This window comes from Acinonyx jubatus, chromosome A2 (genome assembly GCF_027475565.1).
Source record: "Acinonyx jubatus isolate Ajub_Pintada_27869175 chromosome A2, VMU_Ajub_asm_v1.0, whole genome shotgun sequence".
NCBI classification, from domain to species: Eukaryota; Metazoa; Chordata; class Mammalia; order Carnivora; family Felidae; genus Acinonyx; species Acinonyx jubatus.
The window spans coordinates 85,958,692-85,973,586 of NC_069383.1; the positions used below are offsets into that span (position 1 = coordinate 85,958,692).

Here is a 14,895-nt window from a genome sequence, read left to right on the forward strand (position 1 = left end):
ATGTTATAAAATGAAATTGCTGATTGATAATGGGAAGAACAGGCCTGGGGGTGTTAGGTTCATGTTCACTTTCTGTGCTCTTGACCAATTATCTATCTCCCATTTTTCTACCTAGTCTGGCAGAAGGTTAAGTATGGCTAATTCTAGATTGCTTCCTGGGAGAAAGGGACCATCCACAAATCTACCTAAATTGCTGAGAGTTCTCTTATTGTGAAACTGATCCCCGTAAAAATACCCCCCAATATCTTGTATAATGAGTTTTCTCCCCATTATTTTCATATGATATTTTCATATGATATTTGGAAATTGGAGATAAACCCTGCCAAAGGAACCCCTGTTAGCTCCAAATAAGACTGATGGTGCAGGGGAGGCCAACATTTGAGGGAACCCAGGGGAGCAGAAGGGTTAAATGTCTCATCCATTGTTGACATTGAGGAGCAGAGTAAATGCTAGATTTGCAATAGACTATGGAGAGAGGCTGGAGAAAGGTGGGTTTTGTTTTGCACTTATATTATGAAATTGCTCTCTGTGATAATACTATTTTTCCAGCCAGTTGATTCATCTGCATTGCTTTTATAAATAAACGTTCACCACGGTTAGGTGTAAAAAGGTGCTCATGATTTTCATAAAGGTTAAACTGTCTTTCTTTTGTTTATCTTTTTAAAGATATCGAAAAGTTTCATATCCAAGTCATCCAAGAAGATGGAAGTAGAGTGGTAAATATTTGAAATTTCTCTTGCTTCACAGTTTTTTCCCACAGAATGACATTTCTAGACTGTTAAGGGTAGAGTAATGTTACAGACACAGACCATTTTCTTTATTCGATGTCTTTCAGATTACAGACTTGCTGTTGTAACATGTGAAATAATGTGAGATCTATGAAGGAGTTAATTATCTCCTTTATCTTGACCTCACTGTCCAATCTCAGTCTCCTGAGATAACTCATGACAGCCTGTGTGACTCTTCCCACACCTTTACCTTGCTCATACAAACGTACACATATGCAGGAATTCAGTTGTTTTTACCAAAAGAGAATCTATTAATTTGCCATTTTTGTTTTTGCTTTTTACTTAGTATATCAGGGCTATCTCCGTAGGTTTTTAATTAGGAATGTAACCTTTTCCACTAATTTTTATGCATACGTAGAATAAATGGGATCATAACATATATGCTGGGAGATAATACAGTTCAAATTTTTTTTTCCTTTTTTCTTTTTCTTTTTTTTTTGCTTGTATGCTACTTCTCCCTTGTGTTTTCTCCTCTAACTTTTGTCTATAACCTATTATGTGTCCTTTCATGCTGTTCTTCATACGTGTATATATCTCATCCCCACCCCTGACACACCCAGAGGTTTGTTTATTATCCACTCCTTCCTCCTACAACTTTGTGGCATTACCTACAAGTCAACCTGAATATGTCAATTCATTCTTTTTAGAGACACATAATAGTCCCCAGCGTGGATGTACGCAACTTCAATCATTCTCCCATGGATGGCCACTTTTTTTTTTTTTTGAGTAAATAAATATCTTTTATTTATTTATTTTTTCAATATATGAAATTTATTGTCAAATTGGTTTCCATACAACACCCAGTGCTCATCCCAAAAGGTGCCCTCCTCAATACCCATTACCCACCCTCCCCTCCCTCCCACCCCCCCATCAACCCTCAGTTTGTTCTCAGTTTTTAAGAGTTTCTTATGCTTTGGCTCTCTCCCACTCTAACCTCTTTTTTTTTTTTTTCCTTCCCCTCCCCCATGGGTTTCTGTTAAGTTTCTCAGGATCCACATAAGAGTGAAACCATATGGTATCTATCTTTCTCTGTATGGCTTATTTCACTTAGCATCACACTCTCCAGTTCCATCCACGTTGCTACAAATGGCCATATTTCGTTCTTTCTCATTGCCATGTAGTACTCCGTTGTGTATATAAACCACAATTTCTTTGTCCATTCATCAGTTGATGGACATTTAGGCTCTTTCCATAATTTGGCTATCGTTGAGAGTGCTGCTATAAACATTGGGGTACAAGTGCCCCTATGCATCAGTACTCCTGTATCCCTTGGGTAAATTCCTAGCAGTGCTACTGCTGGGTCGTAGGGTAGGTCTATTTTTAATTTTCTGAGGAACCTCCACACTGTTTTCCAGAGTGGCTACACCAGTTTGCATTCCCACCAACAGTGCAAGAGGGTTCCCATTTCTCCACATCCTCGCCAGCATCTATAGTCTCCTGATTTGTTCATTTTGGCCACTCTGACTGGCGTGAGGTGATATCTGAGTGTGGTTTTGATTTGTATTTCCCTGATAGGGACCGACATTGAGCATCTTTTCATGTGCCTGTTGGCCATCCAGATGTCTTCTTTAGAGAAGTGTCTATTCATTTTTCTGCCCATTTCTTTACTGGGTTATTTGTTTTTCGGGTGTGGAGTTTGGTAAGCTCTTTATAGATTTTGGATACTAGCCCTTTGTCCGATATGTCATTTGCAAATATCTTTTCCCATTCCGTTGGTTGCCTTTTAGTTTTGTTAGTTGTTTCCTTTGCTATGCAGAGGCTTTTTATCTTCATAAGGTCCCAGTAATTCATTTTTGCTTTTAATTCCCTTGCCTTTGGGGATGTGTCAAGTAAGAGATTGCTACGGCTGAGGTCAGAGAGGTCTTTTCCTGCTTTCTCCTCTAAGGTTTTGATGGTTTCCTGTCTCACATTCAGGTCCTTTATCCATTTTGAGTTTATTTTTGTGAATGGTGTGAGAAAGTGGTCTAGTTTCCACCTTCTGCATGTTGCCGTCCAGTTCTCCCAGCACCATTTGTTAAAGAGACTGTCTTTTTTCCATTGGATGTTCTTTCCTGCTTTGTCAAAGATGAGTTGGCCATACGTTTGTGGGTCTAGTTCTGGGGTTTCTATTCTATTCCATTGGTCTATGTGTCTGTTTTTGTGCCAATACCATGCTGTGTTGATGATGACAGCTTTGTAGTAGAGGCTAAAGTCTGGGATTGTGATGCCTCCTGCTTTGGTCTTCTTCTTCAAAATTACTTTGGCTATTTGGGGCCTTTTGTGGTTCCATATGAATTTTAGGATTGCTTGTTCTAGTTTTGAGAAGAATGCTGGTGCAATTTTGATTAGGATTGCATTGAATGTGTAGATAGTTTTGGGTGGTATTGACATTTTAACAATATTTATTCTTCCAATCCATGAGCAGGGAATATCTTTCCATTTCTTTATATCTTCTTCAATTACCTTCATAAGCTTTCTATAGCTTTCAGCATACAAATCTTTTACATCTTTGGTTAGATTTATTCCTAGGTATTTTATGCTTCTTGGTGTAATTGTGAATGGGATCAGTTTCTTTATTTGTCTTTCTGTTGCTTCATTGTTAGTGTATAAGAATGCAACTGATTTCTGTACATTGATTTTGTATCCTGCAACTTTGCTGAATTCATGTATCAGTTCTAGCAGACTTTTGGTGGAGTCTATCGGATTTTCCATGTATAGTATCATGTCATCTGCAAAAAGCGAAAGCTTGACTTCATCTTTGCCAATTTTGATGCCTTTGATTTCCTTTTGTTGTCTGATTGCTGATGCTAGAACTTCCAGCACTATGTTAAACAACAGCGGTGAGAGTGGGCATCCCTGTTGTGTTCCTGATCTCAGGGAAAAAGCTCTCAGTTTTTCCCCATTGAGGATGATGTTAGCTGTGGGCTTTTCATAAATGGCTTTTATGATGTTTAAGTATGTTCCTTCTATCCCGACTTTCTCAAGGGTTTTTATTAAGAAACGGTGCTGAATTTTGTCAAAGGCCTTTTCTGCATCGATTGAAAGAATCATATGGTTCTTATCTTTTCTTTTATTAATGTGATGTATCACGTTGATTGATTTGAGAATATTGAACCAGCCCTGCATCCCAGGAATGAATCCCACTTGATCATGGTGAATAATTCTTTTTATATGCTGTTGAATTCGATTTGCTAGTATCTTATTGAGAATTTTTGCATCCATATTCATCAGGGATATTGGCCTGTAGTTCTCTTTTTTTACTGGGTCTCTGTCTGGTTTAGGAATCAAAGTAATACTGGCTTCATAGAATGAGTCTGGAAGTTTTCCTTCCCTTTCTATTTCTTGGAATAGCTTGAGAAGGATAGGTATTATCTCTGCTTTAAACATCTGGTAGAACTCCCCTGGGAAGCCATCTGGTCCTGGACTCTTATTTGTTGGGAGATTTTTGATCACTGATTCAATTTATTCACTGGTTATGGGTCTTTTCAAGCTTTCTATTTCCTCCTGATTGAGTTTTGGAAGAGTGTGGGTGTTTAGGAATTTGTCCATTTCTTCCAGGTTGTCCAGTTTGTTGGCATATCATTTTTCATAGTATTCCCTGATAATTGTTTGTATCTCTGAGGGATTGGTTGTAATAATTCCATTTTCATTCATGATTTTATCTATTTGGGCCATCTCCCTTTTCTTTTTGAGAAGCCTGGCTAGAGGCTTGTCAATTTTTTTGTTTATTTTTTCAAAAAACCAACTCTTGGTTTCGTTGATCTGCTCTACAGGTTTTTTTAGATTCTATATTGTTTATTTCTGCTCTGATCTTTATTATTTCTCTTCTTCTGCTGGATTTAGGCTGCCTTTGCTGCTCTGCTTCTATTTCCTTTAGGTGTGCTGTTAGATTTTGTATTTGGGATTTTTCTTGTTTCTTGAGATAGGCCTGGATTGCAATGTATTTTCCTCTCAGGACTGCCTTCACTGCATCCCAAAGCGTTTGGATTGTTGTATTTTCATTTTCGTTTGTTTCCATATATTTTTTAATTTCTTCTCTAATTGCCTGGTTGACCCATTCATTCTTTAGTAGGGTGTTCTTTAACCTCCATGCTTTTGGAGGTTTTCCAGACTTTTTCCTGTGGTTCATTTCAAGCTTCATAGCATTGTGGTCTGAAAGTATGCATGGTATAATCTCAATTCTTGTATACTTATGAAGGGCTGTTTTGTGACCCAGTATATGATCTATCTTGGAGAATGTTCCATGTGCACTCGAGAAGAAAGTATATTCTGTTGCTTTGGGATGCAGAGTTCTAAACATATCTGTCAAGTCCATCTGATCCAATGTCTCATTCAGGGCCCTTGTTTCTTTATTGACCGTGTGTCTAGATGATCTATCCATTTCTGTAAGTGGAGTGTTAAAGTCCCCTGCAATTAGCACATTCTTATCAATAAGGTTGCTTATGTTTATGAGTAATTGTTTTAAATATTTGGGGGCTCCTGTATTCGGCGCATAGACATTTATAATTGTTAGCTCTTCCTGATGGATAGACCCTGTGATTATTATATAATGCCCTTCTTCATCTCTTGTTACAGCCTTTAATTTAAAGTCTAGTTTGTCTGATATAAGTATGGCTACTCCAGCTTTCTTTTGGCTTCCAGTAGCATGATAAATAGTTCTCCATCCCCTCACTCTCAATCTGAAGGTGTCCTCAGGTCTAAAATGAGTCTCTTGTAGACAGCACATAGATGGGTCTTGTTTTTTTTTATCCATTCTGATACTCTATGTCTTTTCGTTGTGCATTTAGTCCATTTACATTCAGTGTTATTATAGAAAGATACGGGTTTAGAGTCATTGTGATGTCTGTATGTTTTATGCTTGTAGCGATGTCTCTGGTACTTTGTCTCACAGGACCCCCCTTAGGATCTCTTGTAGGGCTGGTTTAGTGGTGACAAATTCCTTCAGTTTTTGTTTGTTTGGGAAGACCTTTATCTCTCCTTCTATTCTAAATGACAGCCTTGCTGGATAAAGGATTCTCGGCTGCATATTTTTTCTGTTCATCACATTGAAGATCTCCTGTCGTGCCTTTCTGGCCTGCCAAGTTTCAAAAGAGAGATCAGTCACGAGTCTTATAGGTCTCCCTTTATATGTTAGGGCATGGTTATCCCTTGCTGCTTTCAGAATTTTCTCTTTATCCTTGTATTTTGCCAGTTTCACTATGATATGTCGTGCAGAAGATCGATTCAAGTTACGTCTGAAGGGAGTTCTCTGTGCCTCTTGGATTTCAACGCCTTTTTCCTTCCCCAGTTCAGGGAAGTTCTCAGCTATTATTTCTTCAAGTACACCTTCAGCACCTTTCCCTCTCTCTTCCTCCTCTGGGATACCAATTATGCGTATATTATTTCTTTTTAGTGCATCACTTAGTTCTCTAATTTTCCCCTCATATTCCTGGATTTTTTTCTCTCTCTTTTTCTCAGCTTCCTCTTTTTCCATAATTTTATCTTCTAGTTCACCTATTCTCTCCTCTGCCTCTTCAATCCGAGCAGTGGTCGTTTCCATTTTATTTTGCATATCGTTTATAGCGTTTTTCAGCTCCTCCTGACTATTCCTTAGTCCCTTGATCTCTGTAGCAATAGATTCTCTGCTGTCCTCTATACTGTTTTCAAGCCCAGCGATTAATTTTATGACTACTATTCTAAATTCACTTTCTGTTATATTATTTAAATCCTTTTTGATCAGTTCATTAGCTGTTATTTCCTGGATATTCTTTTGAGGGGAATTCTTCCATTTGGTCATTTTGGATAGTCCCTGGAGTGGTGCGGACCTGCAGGGCACTTCCCCTGTGTTGTGGTGTATAACTGTAGTTGGTGGGCATGGCCACAGTCAGACCTGATGTCTGTCCCCAGCCCACCGCTGGGGCCACAGTTAGAATGGTGTGTGCCTTCTCTTCCCCTCTCCTAGGGGCGGGATTCACTGTGGGGTGGCATGGCCCGTCTGGGCTACTTGCACACTGCCAGGCTTGTGGTGCTGGGGATCTGGCATATTACCTGGGGTGGGTAGGCAAGGTGCATGGGGGCAGGAGGGGTAGGCTTAGCTCGCTTCTCCTTCAGTGATCCACTTCAGGAGGGGCCCTGTGGCAGCAGGAGGGAGTCAGACCCGCTGCCGGGGGGGTGGCTCCGTGGAAGCACAGCGTTGGGTGTTTGCGCGGAGCAAGCAAGTTCCCTGGCAGGAACTGGTTCCCTTTGGGATTTTGGCTGGGGGATGGGCGAGGGAGATGGTGCTGGCGAGTGCCTTTGTTCCCCGCCAAACTGAGCTCTGTCGTGTGGCCACTTTTTAAAAATCTGTTTTAGGGGCGCCTGGGTGGCTCAGTCGGTTAAGTGGCTGACTTCAGCTCAGGTCATGATCTCGCGGTCTGTGAGTTCGAGCCCTGCGTCGGGCTCTGTGCTGACAGCTCAGAGCCTGGAGCCTGTTTCAGATTCTGTGTCTCCCTCTCTCTGACCCTTCCCTGTTCATGCTCTGTCTCTCCTTGTCTCAAAAATAAATATACGTTAAAAATTTTTTTAATCTGTTTTATAAATCATCTCAAATGTTTTTCATAGCTATATATATATGGTACATATATTTCTTTGGGTTAAATCCTCAGGGAGGGATAATTGGGTTGATGGATATATGCATTTAATATATTTCAACAGATTTTGCTAAGATTGCTTTCCAAAACACCTTGTAACAATTCACAGTTTTACAAGCAATGTGTAAGAGAATGCTTTCCCTCTACCCATACCAATCATAGCCACATTTGCCTTTTATTATTTTTATTTTTTTACGTTTATTTTGAGAGAGAGAGAGTGCAAGCAGGCGAGGGGCAGAGAGAGAGGGAGAGAGAGAATCCCAAGCAGGCTCCATGCTGATAGGGCAGAGCCTGATGTGGGGCCTGAGCCCAGGAACCAGGAGATCATGACCTGAGCTGAAATCAAGATCAGATGGCTAACCAACTGAGCCACCCAGGTGCACCTGCATTTGCCTTTTAAAAAAAATTTCCAGGGGTACCTGGGTGGCTCAATTGGTTGAGTCTCAGACTTCTGCTTAGGTCATGATCTTGTGGTTCATGAGTTCGAACCCCACATCAGGCTTGCTGCTGTCAGCCTGTCAGCACAGAGCCCACTTCAAATCTTCTCTCCCTCTCTCTATGCCCCTCCCCTGTTGCACTGTCTCAAAAATAAATAAAGATTTAAAAAATTTTTTCCACTCTAATGGGTTTCAGTTGGTATCATTATTTTAATTTGTATTTCCCTTAATGTTACTGGCTATGTGAATTTGTTTTTCTGAAAATTGCCTAATTATATCCTTGTCTGTTTTTTTTATTGAGTTGTCTTTTTCTTGACAATTAATGTAACATAATAATATATTATTGGTATTAGAAATTATTTCCTTCACTATTTAAATAGTCTTCATCAAAATAATCTTCTCTGAAGATTTTAATTTTAAAGTTATATGAACAACATTGAAATGAAAAATGTCATTTATTAATTATGTATCTATGATTGAAATCTCAACTCAAGAGGCTGGCTGGAAAATGACTAGAAAGTAGTCAGAGACAACCGTAGAAAGTGGTTGGAGCTCTGGGCCACCAGTGGCATGGATGACAGGGCATGGTCAGGGTAGTGGTTAGAAAAGAGACCAGAGAGGAAAGGTGAAGGTAGAATCTGAAAGCCAGCAATGTGAGTTTAGAGGAGAGCATTCTCTAGGATTTCCAGGTCAGTGAAATAAACAAGACTAGAAGGGGGTATAGACAGAGGACTGGCTGGTTAGAAGAGGGGCTGAGAACCACGAGAGACACTGCAGAGTGAGGGCCTCTGTCAGCAGCCAACACAGTGTGGCCTCAGCACTCCATCCTTTTGTGCCCTTCTGTGAAGCATCATTGCCCTTATTCTTTAAAGGCTTGGATGACAGCATCTTAAGGCAGTGTGCAGTTCCATGCATTCATCACATCCTGCAATAGGTAGGCAGTGTTGTAATTATCCCCACGTTTACAGAGAATACAGCCAAGGCTCACAGAGGTGAGGTAACTCCAGAGAGGGGCAAAATTGAGATGTGAACTTGGGTTGCCACACTCTGATGATCATTTTCTTGCCAGTATCTTCCTCTGTGAGTCCCCAAATCTCTCCTAATTTAACAAATTTCAGAAAAAATGGAAATAAGATGGGCTCCCCAAAGTTAAGAATCTTGTTGAAAATACAAAGGTGTTGAAGGGGAGTGCATACTCATTGGGGTAGACTTATAGGATTAGTTAAATGTAACAGTAATAGAAATATGCCAAAGTACGAGGATGTGGAGAAAGGAGAACTGTCTTGCAATGTTGGTGGAATGCAAACAGGTGCAGCCACTCTGGAAAACAGTGTGGAGGTTCCTCAAAAAATTAAAACTAGACCTACCCTATGACCCAGCAGTAGCACTGCTAGGAATTTACCCAAGGGATACAGGAGTGCTGATTCGAAGGGGCACATGCACCCCAATGTTTACAGCAGTGCTATCAACAATAGCCAAATTATGGAAAGAGCCCAGAAGTCCATCAACCGATGAATGGATTAAGAAGATGTGGTGTGTATACATACACATATACATGCACACAGGAATACAATTTGGTGATGAAAAAGAATGAAATCTTGCCATTTGCAACAATGTGGATGGAACTGGAGGGTATTATGCTAAGCAAAATAAGGCAGAGAAAGACAGATATCACATGGTTTCACTCATGTGGAATCTGAGGAACTTAACAGATAGGGGAAGGTAGGAAAAATAAGATAAAAACAGAGGGAGGCAAACCATAGGAGACTCTTAAATACAGAGAACAAATTGAGGGTTGATGGGGGTGGAGAAAATGGGTGATCGGCATTAAGGAGGGCACTTGTTGGGATGAGCACTGGGTGTTGTATGAAAGGAATGAATCACTGGATTGTACTCCTGAAGCCAAGACCACACTCTATGTTAACTAACTTGAAAATTAAAAATTAAAAAAAAAAAAAAAGAAATATGCCAGAGTACCATAGAAATACAGAGGTAGTGAGTTTTGCCTTGGTTTTGTAAACAGGTGAAGGAGGGCTTTGTACAGGAGGCAGTGCCTAAGTTAGGCCTTGAAGGATGTGTAGTAAAGTATTGCTTGAAGGATGGGCAGTATCACCATACTCATTGTGGAAGAGATAAAGGTAAGAAGCATGGCATGAATACTTTATGGCTGATGGGATTGTTGCCCAATACCCCTCACCCCTAGGCCTGAGTTCTTTCCTTGACCTCACAACTGCTGCCTTTGGTAGTAAAGTCCTTTTGTCTGCAGATACCTGAGTGGATTAGGTGCAGAATGGGAAACTCTGAACCTTCTGTTAGCCTAGGTATTGATTTGTGGTAGGTGTGGCCTTGCCTTCAACAGCTCTGGCCTATCTGGCAAACTAGGGACAAGAATAATATTGCTTATTATAAAATGGTTGGAAAGAGTATGTAATGAAATAATGCCTTAAATCTTTTCTGGAAAGGCTTTCCATGTATATGTGTTGGGGATCAGGGACTGCGAAAAATAAACCGTGGCAATATCTGTATGTATTATAAAGATAGAATATGCAGAATAATAATGAAATCCAGATATAGTCTCCTTTAAAATAGTTACTTATTTCTAAAATCTCTTTGCCTCTTTAGGTAATTAAAGACTCTGGTCATCTCCTGAGAGAGAGAGTAGCTGAGGATTTTGTTTGGGCTCAATGGGATATGTCAGAGCAGAGATTATACTACATTGACCTAAAGGTAAAAATGAGTCCACTGGCCTCCTTTCACAGGAACAATTTAATTTTGACATTATCCTTGTTATAATTACTGCATTTTAATTAATGGGGAAGTCAACGAAGGTTTATTAAAAACGTGAAAAGGTTTTCATCACTGTTTGCTTCTTGGTTGCTTCCTTTTCACTCTCCCTCTCTCTTTTTCTTTTTTTTTACTAGTGTTTTTATTGTTTTTTAAATTGTGATTTGTCATTTATCCTGTTTTTTCTTCTAGAAATCAAGGAGTATTTTAAAATGCCTCCAGTTTTCTGTTGATGAGAAGTTTAACTTAATGGTAAGTCTAGAGAATGATTGGACTATAGGAAATTTTATAACGCATGGCCTCCTTTTAAAGAGAGCTGTTATCAGAAAGAGCATCTTAGACTTCTTGTTGCATTAGTCACTTGTATGAGCAAGTAGCACATTTCTTGCCTCTTAAGGCTTCAACTCTATAATATATACAATTAATATAGGTGATTAGAAGAGCACATAGGAAATTTCTGCTAACTGAATGTCTCTTATTAAAGGAACAAGTATATAAGTGAGGTCTAGTAGAAGGTAATAGGAATTATCTATAGTAGATAGCTTTAAATAATTACAAGTCATTTGACCCAAAAAGACTTGTGAGGATAGTGAATTTGAGTATGGAGTAAAATGTCAATGAGAGTGTATAGTCTGATTAGTAAAAATCTAGCATCACTCTTGGCAAAGCCATTTGGAATGCTAGTCTCATGAGGAGGAATTATAAGTATCTTTTACCTGTGATGGATAGAATGTTATTCTTCTTCCCTAGGATTAATATTGGTGTCTAATATAGATTGATATCATACTGTTACAAGAATTTCATTTACTCCTCCTGCCTTTTTTTTTTTTAAACTCATTCTCCTTCTAAAGACACCCAGCTTTTCCCTCCGTACATGGGAGGTGTGTCTTGTAAAAGTCTACCCCTACTGACTGGCTTATTATATAACCTATTTATGATACTCAGACCGAGGCAAAGTTTGCCAAGTATTAGCCCTTTAAGAAATAAATATACACCGAGCTTGTGATTGTATGTAAACGCCAGAATATTTCCAGTGGTCTTCCTGTGCTGTGGATTTAGGAGATAATCTCTGAAGATAATGATGGTTAAATAAATAGGTTCTTCATCAAAAGGCAAGCACAGCATTGTCAGACTTGCTCTGGGCTCAGAACTATCAATGCTTAATGTTGTTTTTTGGTTTATTTTCTCATGATTTTTTTGACAGTTTGAAGCACCCTTGGATATAACATTAAATGACTCAGGATTTAAGTAAGTTATTCATAGTTTACAACTAATTTTTATAGACACTTGTGGGCAGAATGTTTATACTTATACCTAATCTGTGGTATACAGATAAAAGGACAGTTCAGTATTCCGTGTGTGTGTGTGTGTGTGTGTGTGTGTGTGTGTGTGTGTGTGTGTGATTTTTTAGATTTCTGTCCTCTATAGGGAACATAAACGACTTTATCAAGCACAAACACAGGGTTTTTCATGTAAAGTCAATCATATTGATTTTTGTAGCCACTTATTTCTGTAGGATGTTTCCATTTATTTTGATCTGTGGAAGTGCTCTTCTCCCTGTGATTCAATAAAAGGATTTGATGAATCAGGGAGGGCTGCATTTAGAATCCAACATCAAAACCCTTTCCTTGTTGCCATCAAAGAGGATTGTAGCTCAGTTTTATCTGTTGCGTTGCTATTTGTTTTCCTTTTTACACAAAAGGTGAGCTTTTTTTCCCCCAGACTATTTTACACATAGTAAAAACATGAACACTTTTGAAAAAATAGGCAGAAGCTCACTAGTGCACAGAAGAAATGAAAGTTGTCTTGAGTTAGACTACTGATAACCCTAAACTGTTCTATATTTCAGTAGCTTTATTTCATCACATAGGAACACTCAGTTGTACTTATTTTGAAACAGTATATGCAGCACTCTCATTAGAAAAAAGTTACATCACTTTCAACTTCTGTTTTTATGTATTTTTTTCTCTATTGCCAGGACCATGCCATTTCTGTATGGTAGGTTTTTGTTTTTTTTTTTCTTTTTTAAATGTTTGTTTATTTTTGAGAGAGAGGCAGAGCGTGAGTGGGGGAGGGGTAGAGAGAGAGACGGAGACACAGAATCCGATGTCTGGTCCGAAGACACAGAATCTCATCAGCACAGAGCCTGATGAGGCATTTGAACCCAGGTACTGTGAGATCATGACCTGAGCTGAAGTCGGACACTTAACTGACCCACCCAGGTGCCTCCTGGGTTTCTTTGTTTGGTTGGTTGGTTTTGTTTTTTTTTTTTTTAATCACGTTTTTAAAGAACTTTTTTTTCTTTTAATTTTATTTTTTATTTTTGTAAATTTACATCCAAATTAACTAGCATATAGTGCAACAATGATTTCAGGAGTAGATTCCTTAGTGTCCCTTACCCATTTAGCCCATCCCACCTCCCACAACCCCTCCAGTAACCCTCAGTTTGTTCTCCATATTTGAGTCTCTTCTGTTTTGTCCCCCTCCCTGTTTTTATATTATTTTTGTTTCCCTTCCCTCATGTTCATCTGTTTTGTCTCTTAAAGTCCTCATATGAGTGAAGTCATATGATATTTGTCTTTCACTGACTGACAAATTTTACTTAGCATAATACCCCCCAGTTCCATCCACGTAGTTGCAAATGGCAAGATTTCATTCTTTTCGATTGCTGAGTAATACTCCGTTGTATATATATATACCACATCTTCTTTATCCATTCATCCATCGATGGACATTTGGGCTCTTTCCAAACTTTGGCTATTGTCGATAGTGCTGCTATAAACATGGGGATGCATGTGCCCCTTGGAAACATCACACCTGTATCCCTTGGATAAATACCTGGCAGTGCAATTGCTAGGTTGTAAGGTAGTTCTATTTTTAATTTTTGGAGGAACTTCCATACTGTTTTCCAGAGTGGCTGCACCAGCTTGCATTCCCGGTTTTATAGAACTTTTAAACAAAAAGGCCCACATTATCTACTTAAACTTCTCAGGAACAAGTCTCTACCTTGGTGGGTATGTTATAGCAGTTACTATCCTTTATGAGGGAACTTTATTTTTTATTTTTAAAAAATTCTTCCTATTAAGGATGTCTGGGTGGCTCAGTCAGTTAAGCATCAACTCTTGATTTCAGCTCAGGTCACAATATCATGGTTTGTGGGATCAAGCCTTGCATCAGGCTCTGTGCTGACAGTGTAGAGCCTGCTGGGGATTCTCTAACTCTCTTTGCCCATCTCTCCCTCCCTTCTTCCTTCCTCTCTCTCATAAATAAATAAATAAATAAATAAATAAATAAATAAGGAAGCAAATAAATATAAAGCAATTAAAAGATTCTTATTCAAGTGTAGTTGACACACAATGTTATGTTAGTTTCAAGTTTACAACATAGTCCATTATTCAATGCTCCCTGCGTTAAGTGAAAGAGGAAACTAGTTTTTTTTTTTAAGTTTATTTATTTATTTTGAGGGAGAGAGAGAGAGCAGGGGAGGGGCAGAGAAGAGAGGGAGAGAATCCCACACAGGTTCCACACTGCCAACTACAGAGCCTAACATGGGGCTTGAACTCACAAACTGTGAGATCATGACCTGAGCCAAAACCAAGAGTCTGTTGCTTAACTAACTGAGCCACCCAGGCACCCCAAGAGAACTAGTTTTTAAAGGCATTCACAGTTTCTTATGCTTTATGTTTTTAGACTTGTAAACTTTGGATGTGATGATCTTCAAGACCAAGAGAACTTATCGAAACACCTGACCCTGTGCGTTTTTACCAACCATACAGGTAGAACCAGGATTATATTTATCAATTTATTCAATTATACTTGAGTTCTACAAAAAAATTTAGTCATTGTTTAGATATATGGATCCTTAAAATATAATAGAGCCACAATCTTACATAAGTGATCCTATGGATATTTATACAGTGTATCAAATTATCTTCTCCACTCCAATTTTATACATCTGTTGTCTGCATAAAGGAAGGCACAGTCAGCAGGGTTATTTTTTTGTGCTTTTTAATAGAGGGGATGGATTCGTATGTAATCAATCTACATTTTCTCACCTGTTCCGTCTTTTAACAAATGTCATACAATTATGAGGATGCTTTTTGTGTCAGGCCTACTAATATATTTGGACTCTAAACCTATGTACCAGGCTGCTTTAAGAGCCATTCTAGAACTTACTGAGCTAGCAATCAAAGCTTGACATAAAGTTATTAGTGTACTGTAAGCCTCTACGAAGTCAACACTAATAACTAAATTTGATAGCCATTTTTAATACCCTAGCTTGAGTAGACAGTTACCACT

At 38.9% G+C, this 14,895-nt stretch overlaps 1 protein-coding gene across 12 annotated transcripts in view; it reads left to right on the plus strand.

The window, feature by feature from the left end:
• GSAP (gamma-secretase activating protein) overlaps positions 1–14,895 on the plus strand; it is a 204,561-nt gene that overhangs the window by 140,180 nt on the left and 49,486 nt on the right. For all 12 annotated transcript variants that reach the window (XR_008296891.1, XR_008296890.1, XR_008296892.1 and 9 more), the window contains 5 exons: positions 667–716; positions 10,435–10,539; positions 10,789–10,848; positions 11,801–11,844; positions 14,287–14,372. Coding sequence is in view for 8 of the 12 variants with exons in the window: in XM_053218582.1 (XP_053074557.1) it covers positions 667–716; positions 10,435–10,539; positions 10,789–10,848; positions 11,801–11,844; positions 14,287–14,372 (345 nt within the window). In the remaining 4 variants the exon portion in view is untranslated. The remainder of the gene's footprint in view (positions 1–666; positions 717–10,434; positions 10,540–10,788; positions 10,849–11,800; positions 11,845–14,286; positions 14,373–14,895) is intronic.